The sequence below is a fragment of the Phaenicophaeus curvirostris genome, chromosome 5 (genome assembly GCF_032191515.1).
Source record: "Phaenicophaeus curvirostris isolate KB17595 chromosome 5, BPBGC_Pcur_1.0, whole genome shotgun sequence".
NCBI classification, from domain to species: domain Eukaryota; kingdom Metazoa; phylum Chordata; class Aves; order Cuculiformes; family Cuculidae; genus Phaenicophaeus; species Phaenicophaeus curvirostris.
The window spans coordinates 37470631-37483945 of NC_091396.1; the positions used below are offsets into that span (position 1 = coordinate 37470631).

Genomic DNA, 13315 nt, shown 5'->3' on the forward strand with positions numbered 1-13315 from the left:
TTGGGCAGCTTGATCTAGTGGGATGTCCCTGCCCATGTCCTCTTCAGGCAAGAAATGCAAGAACCAGACTTAGGGGAATAGTGACCTTTAGTCTATCGGTTACACCATCAGTGAAACTGACTGTGAATTAAGCAATTTTGGGCACTCTTGAGTTTTCCTTTGTTCTTCTGGTCAGGCTGATAGTCTTTTGCTTTCACAATTACTTTTTCCGGAGCCGGGAACTTATTTACTTCCAAAGGTGCGATCAAAGGAACTGCCTGAAAATCACCTTCCTTTGACTGTTTTTTATCGACAAGCGTGGCGGTACCGGGGGCGTACGGCAGGGGGCGCAGCCGCAACACCCTCCTCCCCGCGGCCGCTCCCGCGCTCGTCGTCCCGGAAGCGCCTCCCCGTGCTTCCGCCGCTCCCGAGCCGGGGTCGCTTCCGGTGCGGCTGGGCCCTCGCCATGGCGGCGCCGCCGGGTTCTGCGCCGCCCAAGAAGATCGTGGCGCCCACCGTGTCGCAGATCAACGCGGAGTACGTGACTCAGGTAGGGCTGGCGGGAAGCGGTATCTCCTGCAGGCGCTGCTGGAAAGGCCGTTCCGGCAGCGTCGCGGCCTCGGGGTTTAAATCGTCTTTGCAGACTGTGGGAAAGGGTCTCGCCTTGTCGTAAGTGAGGAGGGATCTGGAGCGTGGGAAGGGGTGTATGTGGGCGTCCAGCGATCTTCAAGAGCAGCGCCCCAGAGTAAATGGGGCTTTTTATAACCCATGACGAGTCGCAGGGAGTTTCTTGTAGCTGCATATTTTAAGCGTGTTTATGCAAACCTTCATTTTTTTTGTGCGTGCTGGGAGTGCTGCTTTCCCTCCTCATGTACAGCGTAAAGAAGTTTGGGTAAAGGTGGTCTGGAAGCTCTTGCCATCGTAATAGCTCGGGAATTTTGGTGAGGTGATGGCTACAGCAAATAGCCTTGAGATATTAAACCTTTACGAGTCGCCTCTAGTGCTTTGTGAAGTTTTTCATGGGACTGGGGTCATTTACGGTCTAGGATTTGCAGTCTCTGAAAGACCATGATATATATTTGAGAGACTTGTTAGAAGGAACCTAGAAGCAATTATGCATCTGAAACTTTTACAGAGATTCATGTCTCTGTTTAAAAAGATTTAGGCATGAAACCCTTGTGAAAAATTTGAAAAGCATTGTTTTTGGTAAAGGTAATGTTATTACCTATAGTTACCGTATGTTGAAATTAAGCAAGAAACTAGTGAAATAAAGCTTGGGGATGGTATGTGTTACGGACTTACTGTATCAATGTATGCATTTAAATGTTTGGGTTTTTTTTAATTTTTCCCCTGTACAGTTAGCAAACAAATACTGGGCTCCACATGTGAAGAAAAAGTTGTCTTTTGATTCAAAGGTAAGTACTGCTGGAATTGTGATGGGCTGAATGAGTGAAACTCAATCCTTTTGTGATGTGCCAGTCTCCAGTAGCACTTTTTTAATATAAGAGTGTAGGAAGCTGCTTGGAATGTTAACAGTTGCTTAACACACTGTAATTATAAATTGTTTGTTATGTATTTGTAGTTTATAAGTGTAGACACCATTATAAAGGTGCAATAGCAGTGCAATTCTTTTTTACACAATCTGTTCAGTTTATTGTGGCCAAGACCTTATGAGACTAAAAGTCTTTTGAGCTTCTCTGTTGAGGTTAAAAGATATTTGAGGAGGGGTTACTTTTAGAAATCAAAGAAGGATGAAAAGATACAGGTATTACTGATCTGTGTACTTCTTTGTGAAAGCTGCTTCAGAGAATTTTGGTCAGACAACTTTAGTGCTGTCCTGGTGGATATGTGTGTTTTGGACGTTAAAAATTTGGCCAAATGTATTTGGTTTTGTGTTGGTTTTCCGTAGTACAGAATTCTTAAATATTAGGTCTCTTTCCCTTGTAGGTGTTTGACTAAATCTCCCTTTCCAACCTCAGTTTACTGACTTTCTTTGTGATATTTGTGATAGCATTTTTCTGTGATTGTTGGGATTAGGATGTACATGAGCAGCTGAACTGCTTCTCTGTCATGTGATATCAGTATGCCTATTGCAACAGATAATGCAGAAACTTTGACAACCAACGACTGAGCTGAGGCATATTTGACTTGTGAAGACTGTTCTTTAAATTCAGCGGTAAGGCAAAGGTTAACAATAAAAAGGCTTGTGTATCTATTTGTATAAAAAAATCTCAGTGAGATGTAGGCTGTTCTTTCAGAATAACTTGAATGAAGGTAGTATCCATTCTTTATCACTGTGTGTTTTCCCCTAAGTTGATGAACTTTCTTTGTGAGAATGCATGTCTATGAATCTTTTGGGCTCTTTAGAGCTGAGACATAATTTTTATGACATTTTTTGATCCAGTAAGCAATTCATAAGTAACTAACTAATTTAGAGTAACTTTGAGTGCATAGGATGTCACTTTAGGAAGTATATAAAATTCTTAACCTTTTTTTTGAAATATCCTTTCCTATAGGTTATTGAAGATGTATATACAAAAGAAATTGTCAGGTCAAAGTAAGTACACTGGCTGCTTTGATATATCGACAAGCATTGCAACATTAGAAACCTCTTCAATAGGGATAATGTTTCATGGTATATTTTAAAATGCATTAACATGCTGAAAGCAGATGTAAATGACTCAAGTGCATTTGAGTAGTTTAATAATTTTGTTATTTCAGAGTCTGAATATGGCAAAAAAAGTCCATGAGCTCATAATCCTTAAATTCAATGGTTGAATATCATATTGTTTGATTCCTTAATCTGGTCATCTGTTGTGCTTTATGTTGTTCTTGTTGTGATGGTTATAGAAAGTCAATCCCTTCTTTTGTGACTACGGTATGTAAAGAAAAAAAATTAGTAGAGGAGTGTGCTGCCCATAGCGTTTTGCTCTTTCCCTAATTATTGTTACCAGGTTTGTAAAAGGCAAGGCTCATTTCAGTGTATTGTAATGTTAGATGAAAGATGTAGAATTCAAGATAAACTGCTTTCTACAACTGTGCGTATGGGAAAGAGTTGTAATTGTACAGGAGAGAGTTGTAACCATAGCTGTTTGGCATTCTTTAGTGGAAGTTTGAGCTCTGGAGAGAATTCTGTTTATGATTCCTTTGTGAAAGTAACCTAAGAATTGCCATTCAGGATCGGAGCAAGCTTCCAGCTTCCATTTCCAGTCACTAAGAAGAGATACCATTGCAAATTTAATACATAGTTGTAATTTTCCAGAAGACGCTCTGAGCTTTTAGCAGTTTATATTTTTAACGCTGTTGGTAGCAGGATCTTCATATTTAAAAGATTTAGATTAATTTATTTTTTTTTAATGTAAACTCTATTGCTTATTGAACCTGTATGAACTTTAGCTTCCACAGTGTTGCTTCTGCATTCAACTGGCTGCTCTTGCACGCAAATAGGGAGGGCAGAAATAATTTCTAGATGTTTCTGGAGGTTTCCTTATGTAACAAAATAAGGGAAAATGTAGCCACTTCCCATGTAGTTACTGTTATGGGAGGCTTTCTTTCCTATGTTAATTGATTACTTTTTCCTTTTTAGGTTTGCTATTAGAAAGATAATGCTTCTTGAATTCAGGTAAGCTAACTGGAATGAAATTTTAAGTTATTTTTTTCATAGAGTAGAGGCAAATGCATGGCCATAGGTCACTTGAGGTAGCATACTAGATGTACACATTTGTTCCTACTTATGAAAGCTTTGAATTGTGTACCTACGAAAATTAAAGGAGGAAATTAAATTAATAAAAATTAATTAATTTGGGGAGGAAATAATCTTATAAGTGTAAGTAACATATCAGATTATCTTGGTTTATGATTTTGAATTTCTGGTGTTAATGAAGCACCAAAGAAGAGAGTGTGAATGAAAGAGGTAAAAAAACCCCTTGAGTCTGTTATTTGGAATGTATCATTAGGCCTTAAAGAACTCATTGTAGTCAGTGGAAGGTTTTGGATTAGGACTTTTATTATAATGGTAAAAATGAATTCTGCTGCAGCACATTTTCTTGTCTTGAAAAGAAATGGAAATTTGTTTAGAAGATTCTTACAACTACTTCAGGCTTTCCTGGAAGAACTAACGAAGCGTGTCATGTCCAGAGAAGAGTGACAAAGTTGGTGAAGGGGCTGGAGAACAGGCCTTATGAGAAATGGCTGAGAGAGGTGGGGTTGTTTAGCCTGGAGAAGAGGAGGCTGAGGGGAGACCTCATTGTTCCCTACAACTACCTGAAAGGAGGTTGTAGAGAGGAGGGAGCTGGCCTCTTCTCCCAGGTGACAGGGGACAGGACAAGAGGGAATGGCCTCAAGATCTGCCAGGGGAGGTTCAGGCTGGACATCAGAAAAGAAATTTTCACAGAAAGGGTGATTGGGCACTGGAAGAGGCTGCCCAGGGAGGTGGTTGATTCACCTTCCTTGGAGGTGTTTAAAGGACGAATGGTTGAGGTGCTGAGGGGCACGGTTTAGTGTTTGACAGGAATGGTTGGACTCAATGATCCGGTGGGTCTTTTCCAACCTGGTGGTTCTGTGATTCTGTGAAGCGTGCACATATTTGGGAACACAAATTAGTGTTCTGTTTGGTTCTGGTTTACCTCTCAAATCTTTTGAGAAGATAGTATGAGATGGTTTTTGAGTGAGATATATCAGCCTTCTCAAACAAAGATTCTATGTAAATTAAAGTAGTACCACTAACGAGAAAAGTAAGACAAACTTCCCTCTGTTTCCCACTTATACTTTCTCTTCTGCCTTTCCTAATAAGTAAGCTACAGTTTAGGATTTGATGCTAACAAAGAGCATGCTGATAGTGTGAGTTCTGGAATCTAAATGCCAGCAATACCATAGTGTTAGTGGTTTTTATCCTTTTTGTGAACATTCTTAATTTTAACAGCCTGTAGTGTAACTCTTGTGCTTTTTGGTGTATAGCCCCATCTACTGCTGTTTATCCTGTAAGTCACAGAATCACAGAATGATTTGGCTTGAAAGGGACCTCTGGAGATTATCTAGTCCAACACCACTGCTAAAGCACATTCACCTAGAGCAGGCTGCACAGGAGCACGTCCTGGTGGGGTCTGCGTATTTCCAAGGAAGGAGGTTCCACAGCCTCATTGGGCAACCTGTAGCAGTGCTCTGTTACCCTTGCAGTGAAGGAGTTTTTCCTCATGTTCAGGTGGAGCTTCCTGTGTTCCAGTTTGTGCCCACTGCCCCTTGTCCTGTTGCAGAGCACCACTGAGAAGAGTCTGGCCCCATCTTCTTGACTCCCGCCTGTTAGAAGTTTATAAGCATCAAGATTCTCTCTCAGTCTTCTCTTCTCCAGCCTAAACAGACTCAAGTCTCAGCCTTTTCTCATAAGAAGGATGCTACAATCTCCTAATCATCATTGTGACCCTCTGCTGGACTCTCTCTAGTAATTCTTTGTCTTTTTTGAGCTGGGAAACCCAGAACTGGACACGATACTCCAGGTGGGGCTTCACTGGTGCAGGGTGGAGGGAGAGGATAACCTCCCTCGACCTGTTGGCCACACTCGTCTTAATGCACCCCAGTGTACCGTTGGCCTTGTGGGTTACTTAGGAGTTCTCCCTGCCTTTTTTCAACACCAACTCTGGTACTTGTCTTATCTGAAATTATTGATGAAGCCTAATGTAAGGCAATGGAAAAGTAAACTGGGGAAAAATGTGAATAGTTAAAACTGAGTTGACTCATGAGGGGCCAAATGAATGTTAGAGCATGCATTGGGAGGAAGGAAGGAATGCATGAACAGCTTGTTTAGGACAAAATATGTTTCCACCTTCTGGTGGCAGTTGTTAAAGTAGCACAAGTGCACTGTTGAATATGATTGATTTAGGGATTCCCTTCTCAGGAGTAATTATCCTGCATAGTTTCAAGCAGAAGTTAAAGGAGAGAGGTAGTTATTTGTCCAAGTAGCCTCTTACCTCTAAGATCTAATTTTAAGAGTTTCTTCTATGAGAAATGTACTGTCTTAAAGAAGAAGAAATGCTCATTGCTGGGAAGCTGGTATTTTCTCGTGTCCAGTAATTTTTTTTCATCTTCTTGAAAATACTTAATCACTCTCCTAATATTCAATGCTTTATTTTAGTCACACTGTAATGTCATATTTTTATTGCCTTTAAATGATTAGAAGTATGAAATCTCTCTAGATTATGCCTAATCTTTTTTACGAGAAAGGGCATTTAATTATGCAAATACAGTTATATAATAGTTGTCCTTTGCATCTTATGTTAGGAAATGCTGCATGTGACATTCTTTAGACAGGTGATTTTTTTTTTTATTCTCCTTTTGGAAAATCATAATGAATTCATCTTCTGAGTTTGTATTGAGCTGTGACTACTTGCTGTGTTTGAAACCCCCTGGTGAATGTGTTTTTCTGAAAAGAAATGCATTTGTCTCTTGTAGCAGCCATTGAGTCTTAGGAGTTTTGCTGCAGTGACCTAGATGAGACATAACTTCAGGAATTGCTAACTAACTATAAAGATGGTTTTAAGGAGAGGAGGAAAAAAAAACCCCTGTAGATAACTGTTCTTTCAAGTGAGTGACAGATTATGTGGGTGGCAGCAGCTAATGAAATATTCTTTGTCTCTTCACAGCCAGTATCTTGAAAATTACCTGTGGATGAATTATTCTCCAGAGGTGTCCAGTAAGGCATATTTAATGTCAATCTGCTGTATGGTGAATGAGAAGTTCAGAGAGAATGTGCCTGCATGGGAGGTAACCATTTCAATTACAGCTAGAATTGACTTTGATCCACAAGTTGTGAGTTTTGCAGTGTGCTCACTTATAGTGGCAGGAGGTAGCTAAGCTTGTAGTGTTAAAAGTAAGTGGTGTCTTAGCTGGAGTGTCTCCTGTGGTGTTTTAAAGTGCGTATTCTTTTCAGAGAAAGCAAAGGATGGATGAAAAATCACCTTCTTTTCCTTCTGGTGTGCGAGTCTTTTGTTCTGCTGTGTGATGCCTTTACATCGCCATCAGCATTTGCTTTTTTGGCACTTGACAAATACTGGGCGAGAAGGTCTTTTGCAGAGAAGGTCTTGCTCTGATACTGAAAAAAAAAAGGATTTTTATATCTGTTGGTATGAGAAGGCACTAGTGGAAGTCTTAACATACTGTCCAGTAGTGTTTTGCCTAAAACTTGTGAATATGGTTCTGTAGCTTTCTTGCATGAATTTTGTACGAATATAGTCTCTTATTCTGCTTCCGTGTCCTGATTTTTTTGTAAGACTAGGTTTAGAAATTATTTAGTGTTTCTGTAAACAGTCAGGTTCTCACGGGCCATTTCAACAGCATAAGCCTAATTAGAAATTCTATGCAAGCATTATTTCAGAGGGATGCTTACTCTGGTAGCAGTGCTGACAAAGCACAAAGGATTAGTAACTTTCTGGTATATTGTCTTGTGCCTTTTTTTTGTTCTGGAATATGTACAGATGCAAAATGACAGGTACATATTGCTTTCTAAGCACGTTAGTAGAATTTGTTTTGTATATGGCTGCTCTTGTAAAAAAAAGTATCTCCACAATTGCTTTGTTTACCTTTTTCTGACTTGGATAGCTGAATGGGAGTTCTACAACTGTAATTAATCTCTAGTGTTTTTTAACCTGCTCACTTTTTACAAATCACTAAACAGCTGCCATAGTTGTGGCCAAAACCTACCAAATCTCTTCTAAGCTCTGTCACTTTACAGGTGTTCTGTGTGATCAACAGCTGAACATTACCAGAACACAATCCACTTCACTCCATTTGTGCTCCTTGTTTAATTTGTCCTATGTATCATCTGTGTTAGGTTGTGCAGAAGGCTGTAGTCCCACTAAGAGCATTTCAACAGCGTGAGAATCCCTGATCAGGAGGCTATCATTAGTCTCTTTTGTGAGTGCTGCTGAGTCAGAATAGATGAAAAGGAGAAAATCTAATCTTTCGTTTTATAGCTATAAATGATTTAGGGAATTTAAGCTATGTTATGTGAATGAAGATTGAAATTATTTGTATCAACATGATTCAAAATCAACCAACTTCCTCTTCTATTTCTAGACATTCAAAAAAAAGCCGGAACACTTTCCCTTCTTTTTCAAACGCATACTGGAAGCATCACTGGTTGAAGACGACAGTGAATACTCCTTGCATGAACAGACAGTCCTGCTACTTTTCCTTGATCACTGCTTCAATAGTTTGGTATGTTAAAAGTAACTGTAATATTTCCAGTGTGTTTATGCTGTTCTGTGTTAATAGCAGCTTAGTGTGAGCAATTTCTTCTTAGGAGACAGATGAAGCAAAATTCCCATTTAAGAAAGAAGATGGTACTAGAGAGCTTTTACCCGTCTTTTTGACTCTTACTTTTTCTCTCTCATCATGTTTGCTTTTCACTGACACAAGGTCATAAAAGAGACTCAAAATTGGAGGATTGGCACTTACTGCAATTTAAAGGCATATATTCAGACATTTTTTAAATGATGCTTAAAAAAAGGATGTATTTGTATTTGAAAAGATGTTTTACACTTAAAAGCCATTACATGCTCGCGTCCAGGCCTGACTGGGTGAGGGGGCAGTTCGTGTATCTGTATGGCAATCTGGAGGCCAGCAAGGTCACTCCCAGTGTGAAAAGCAGTATTTATTTTGGCTCTGGCAGACATAAAGAGATCAAAATACTCGGGTGCACAGCCAAGATACAGGACTGCAACTTCACAAAGTTACAGAAACAAATCCCAACCAGTTCAGATCACAATCTGATCCCTGAACACAGCCAAGGTCACTCAGATCCAATCCGACACACACCGTGCCTAGGTCTCTTCCAGCTTGTACAGTTGAAAGACAAGATGAGTTCAGGATCGGGAAATACCAGATAGGGGAAGAGAGATAGGGAGGAAAAGACAACCAGGATGGCATGCATGATTATCCAAGGGTCAGTATTAATGTAACAATAGTCGAGTGAACCACTATAAATCTAACAATCAAAAAAACCCATTTAAACAAATAGGGTTGAAACCACAGTTCTTATCCTTGATTTTCTATGCCTTATTGCCTTTACTAGCAATAGTAAATAAACAACTCAAAACTTAATGTGTAACCCACAAGCAGTAATAATTTTTGAGCACTCAAAGGGGTGCCACTTATCTTCCCCAAAATTTTAAGGTTCAATTTTGTAACCAGAATCCCACTGGCTCTAATAAATTTAGGGGGCTTAAAACCAGAATATTAGGAAACGAGGCATGTGTAAAGCCTCACGGTAATCTGGTTTCTCCAAAGGATGGAATTTTGGATCCCAAGGACAGAACTCACAAAACTGCGTGGTAATGACATCCTCAAGAGTATCCTTCACCACCACTTTCTTGCTTGCAGTCGAGATCAATGGCTCTAGATCTCTCTTCCTGAGGACCAGTAATAGCATTAACAGAGAATATTACCAGAGAAATATGCAACTTCCTTATGAAAGGAAATATTCAACTTGGGGAAACCCAAACTCTGTAATACAAGCATAGTGAAAGTAGCCACATTAACCATATTAACCAGAAAATCAACAGTTGTGGCAAAAAATCTCAATACGGGTGTAGTGAAAGTAGCCACATTAGTCTTATTAAACCCAAGACAAAATCAACAGTTGTGGGAAAAGGTCTCAGCCCATCTTCAGTGGCGGAAGTTATAGCAGAGCGTCTCAGGACATATCTTTGGTCCGCATGGCTCCATGGTTGATCATCGAGTTTTTTCTCAATAAAAAGAAAGAAAAAGAAAATTTGGTCCAAACCAGGACCGATTCTTAAAAAGAAGGAACAATCCACGATGTATTTATTTTATTCTCCTTTCCATGGGTGTTGATAGCTATCCACACATGCAGATTAAGTGGAGTTTTTAAAAATAAAGGGTACCTCTCATGATTTGGGAGGCTCACCAGCACAGGCTGCCCTGGGCAGTACCTAGATTCGCCGAGGGACAAAGTAATCAATAAATCCCCTTGTTTCTTTCCTGTGAACTTTCTAAAATAAGTCCACTGGCTGCTTTTTGGTTCAGCTAAAGATAGCTCCACTAGTTTTCTCAGTCTCGGGGGGCTGGTAATCTTACTGACAGTGGCTGCTCTTCCCTTTGTTAAAGGGGCTGCAGGTATTTTCTTTTCTTGAGTGGGCGGGTGGCTTTTGTCTGGGGCTGTTGCTTTTTTGCCAGCCAGTGCAGGTCGGATAGGGGCAGGCCAGGCACTAAATATCCCGGAAACCCCTTTACTAACTGATACCGTGAAAGTCTGTGAAGCCTGATCCCAGAAGTACTGGTCGCAATCACATCATCCTACTTACAAAATCCATTTCCTCCACCCCACTGTTTGAATCACAAAGCATAGTACTCCCTCATGCTCCTGCAACCGGGCAAGCTTCTGCACTTCAGCCAGCTCCGTTACGGCACTTACTGTAGCTTTCGCTACAGCAGAGGTTTCAGACTTCTCTCCCTTATCAATAATAACTAGGGGCTGGAGTTTGAAATCAGCAGCATCAACAGCAGGATCAGGTTCTGCCACCCTTTCATTAGTGATAATCGGGTTGGACTTCAGGATCAAGATTGGGAGTAGTACCCAATTTCACCACCCCGTCCTCCCAAAAACAATGACCCTCATACTCCAAACTGGAAAAAACAGTTTCACAACACCCACCACCGCTGTCCAGCAGTGGCAGTCCAGTCTCTTTTGTTCGATCCACTGCACCCTGCTGCCGAGCCACCCACTCAGCCTCTGGGTCTGCATCCAATGTCAAAATAATTCCTGGTCTGTAGAGTCCCTGAAATTCTTGCTCAGAAAATCTAATCATATCCTCTCCCTTGTAAGCAACATCTGTTTTAAACAGGGGTGGGAGCTTGGTGGCAGAATGAGGCAGTGAATCAGGTTTTACCTCCCCCTCATCCCAACAATAGGTGGCCGCTTCCCCTGCCAGATCTGCAGCCTGGTCTGTAAAACTTGAAAAAACGGTTTCCCTACTGGCCTGACAACCATGGAGCAGCTGTAATGTCAGCCTCTCCTCAGGTCTATAAGCATCATCTAAGTTGCCTCTCAAAAGCTCCCTTTCCCTTTTCAGTTCAACCGGTGCCTTCTGTGTTATCAGCAGAGCTGCCCACTCTGCCTCCAAGCATGTCTCCAGGGCCTCATTCACTGTTTTCAATGCTTCATTTTCTCTCTCACTTTTAAGTCTCTCTGACTTTCCTTTCCCAGCAGCCACCCACATGGCTCCAAGTATAACCAACAGAGCTAAAGACATGTGGGAGCAATAGAAAGAGGGCACATCCCAGGGAACCATCATCACCATGCCAGAAATCACAATTTTCTTTCACCCTGTTGCCACTGCAAACAGACAAGCCCTGCTTGCTGCTTCAAAAATGTCACACCCCAGATCCACCAGCCACATGCTCGCATCCAGGCCTGACTGAGCGGGGTGGCGATGCAGTGCCCACCACTGCATCATCTTCCCCTGTAGCAGCCATCTCCAGACCTTGAGCTCAGCCAGGTGAGGGAGAATGTTGCTTACTCCTGCACCTGCCCTCCATTGAACCCTGTGCCACAGGTGAGGCCCTCAAGTGAAATCCCAAGCTCTGTCCTTGGGGAGGTCTGCCACTGCACCACCTCCAGTATTTGTTGCTGGTGCCACAAAACCAACATAGAAATGGCCAGCCTTCAGACAAAACCTTTAAGGCAAAGAAAGAAGCAAAGTTGGGCTTTACACTACTGTACTTTTTAGTTTGGCTGGGAAATGGCACAAAATTATTTCCAGTAACTATTGAGAAAGACAGTATTTTTTTTCACTACCTGCACTTCTCTTTGAGTTAGTTTTAAGAAAACATTGGACCAAGTTGTACTGTTGCTTTGTGGTAGAAATACAGTTATAGATCCTAATTAGCAAGTGTGGAGAAAAAATTATCTGTTATACGAAACAGTTCTCTGTTACCTCTGCTACTGGGCTTTTTTGTTTTTGCTTACATTGCACACAGGATGTATCTGTCAAAATTAGTATCTCTACAAGTAAAGAACAAAATTGTATCTTGAAGATAAAATAATTGAGAAATTGCATGATTTGCTTTTGGAATTATGAATGATTGTAGGAGCCAGTAATCATCCTGAACCTTATGTATATAGTTTGTTGAGGTAGTATTTTTCTGTAGTGGCCATTATACAACAGATTTTAACTTTAAAGGAGGGTTTGATAGTGGCTGTATGGAATCCTGCATGCAGAGTATGTTTCTCATGAAACATGATGTGGAAGCCAGTAAAAATTCTTGTAAAAGCATACTGCTATTGAGGCTGCATTTCTTTGTGAATTGCAGAACAGGATAATCACAGTAGTGTTTTAAGCAAGGAGCACTGAAACATGAAGTTTCAGAATGCTGGGAATAGAGTATTTGTCCATGAAGGCATATTTAAGATATTAATGGAAGTGTTTCAGTAGTTTAGGAATGAAAGAAAATTTTGTGGATTCAGATCACAGGCACAGTTGAAGAGAGAACATTTAAAACTACAGTTGAGGTTACATGAATAATAGAGAAAATTAGTTATTTCAGATAGTGCAAAAAGTGTAGATGAAATGGAAGAAACATGATAAGTGAAGTGTTTCAGGAGAGAAAGAATAGAATAAAAGCAAATGGAGAAAGCAAAGTAAGAAAATTTGATTCAAGAATGAGAAATGCTTGAAGAAATAATATCAGTTCTCAACAGCTTCTGTGCTAAAAATACTTATGTGGATGGGGCCTCTGCCATGAAAAGAACCTAAAATGCAAAAATCATTCAGCACTTTTAAGTGTTAATAGGTAGGGCTATTGTACAGTTTCCTGTCAGGAAATTATGAAATCTAATACGCCACCACATATGTTTTTGTCACATGGTAACATACATGGATGTATTTTGTATGGCACATCAGAAAACATAAGAATTTTAATAAAAAATATTTGTCTGCAACTTTCTAACAGGAAGTGGATTTGATCAGAGGTCAGGTACAGCAGCTCATTTCTTTACCGATGTGGATGGCTCTACAACCTGTAAGTAAAACACTGTAAACTGGCAAAGTAATCTTCTAGGCCAAAAGTAATCTTTGTTGCTTACAGCTTTTTCAAGCTATGATTTGTAGACAGGGCCATGAGATCACAAGGACTGGGGAATGGAGCTGACATCTGGCTGTGGCTAGACTCTCTCTAGCAGTATTATGTTTTTGTTTTACAATGTTACTTATTGAGATTAGTGTGAGACAGCTATTCATTTGCATTTGTTATGTATTTTTTCTTTCTTCAGTAAGACTCGATTGTATTTTTAGCTCCTGTGACAACAAAGATTCTTGGTGATTGT

General features: G+C 40.5%; 1 protein-coding gene across 1 annotated transcript in view; it reads left to right on the forward strand.

Moving 5' to 3' along the window:
- Window positions 1–412: 412 nt before the first annotated feature.
- The window catches only part of AQR (aquarius intron-binding spliceosomal factor), a 63706-nt gene continuing 50803 nt past the window's right edge, over window positions 413–13315 (forward strand). The window contains exons 1-7 of the mRNA XM_069858347.1: window positions 413–529; window positions 1338–1394; window positions 2496–2536; window positions 3566–3601; window positions 6615–6735; window positions 8047–8187; window positions 12943–13011. Coding sequence (XP_069714448.1) covers window positions 446–529; window positions 1338–1394; window positions 2496–2536; window positions 3566–3601; window positions 6615–6735; window positions 8047–8187; window positions 12943–13011 — 549 coding nt within the window. The 5' untranslated portion in view covers window positions 413–445. The remainder of the gene's footprint in view (window positions 530–1337; window positions 1395–2495; window positions 2537–3565; window positions 3602–6614; window positions 6736–8046; window positions 8188–12942; window positions 13012–13315) is intronic.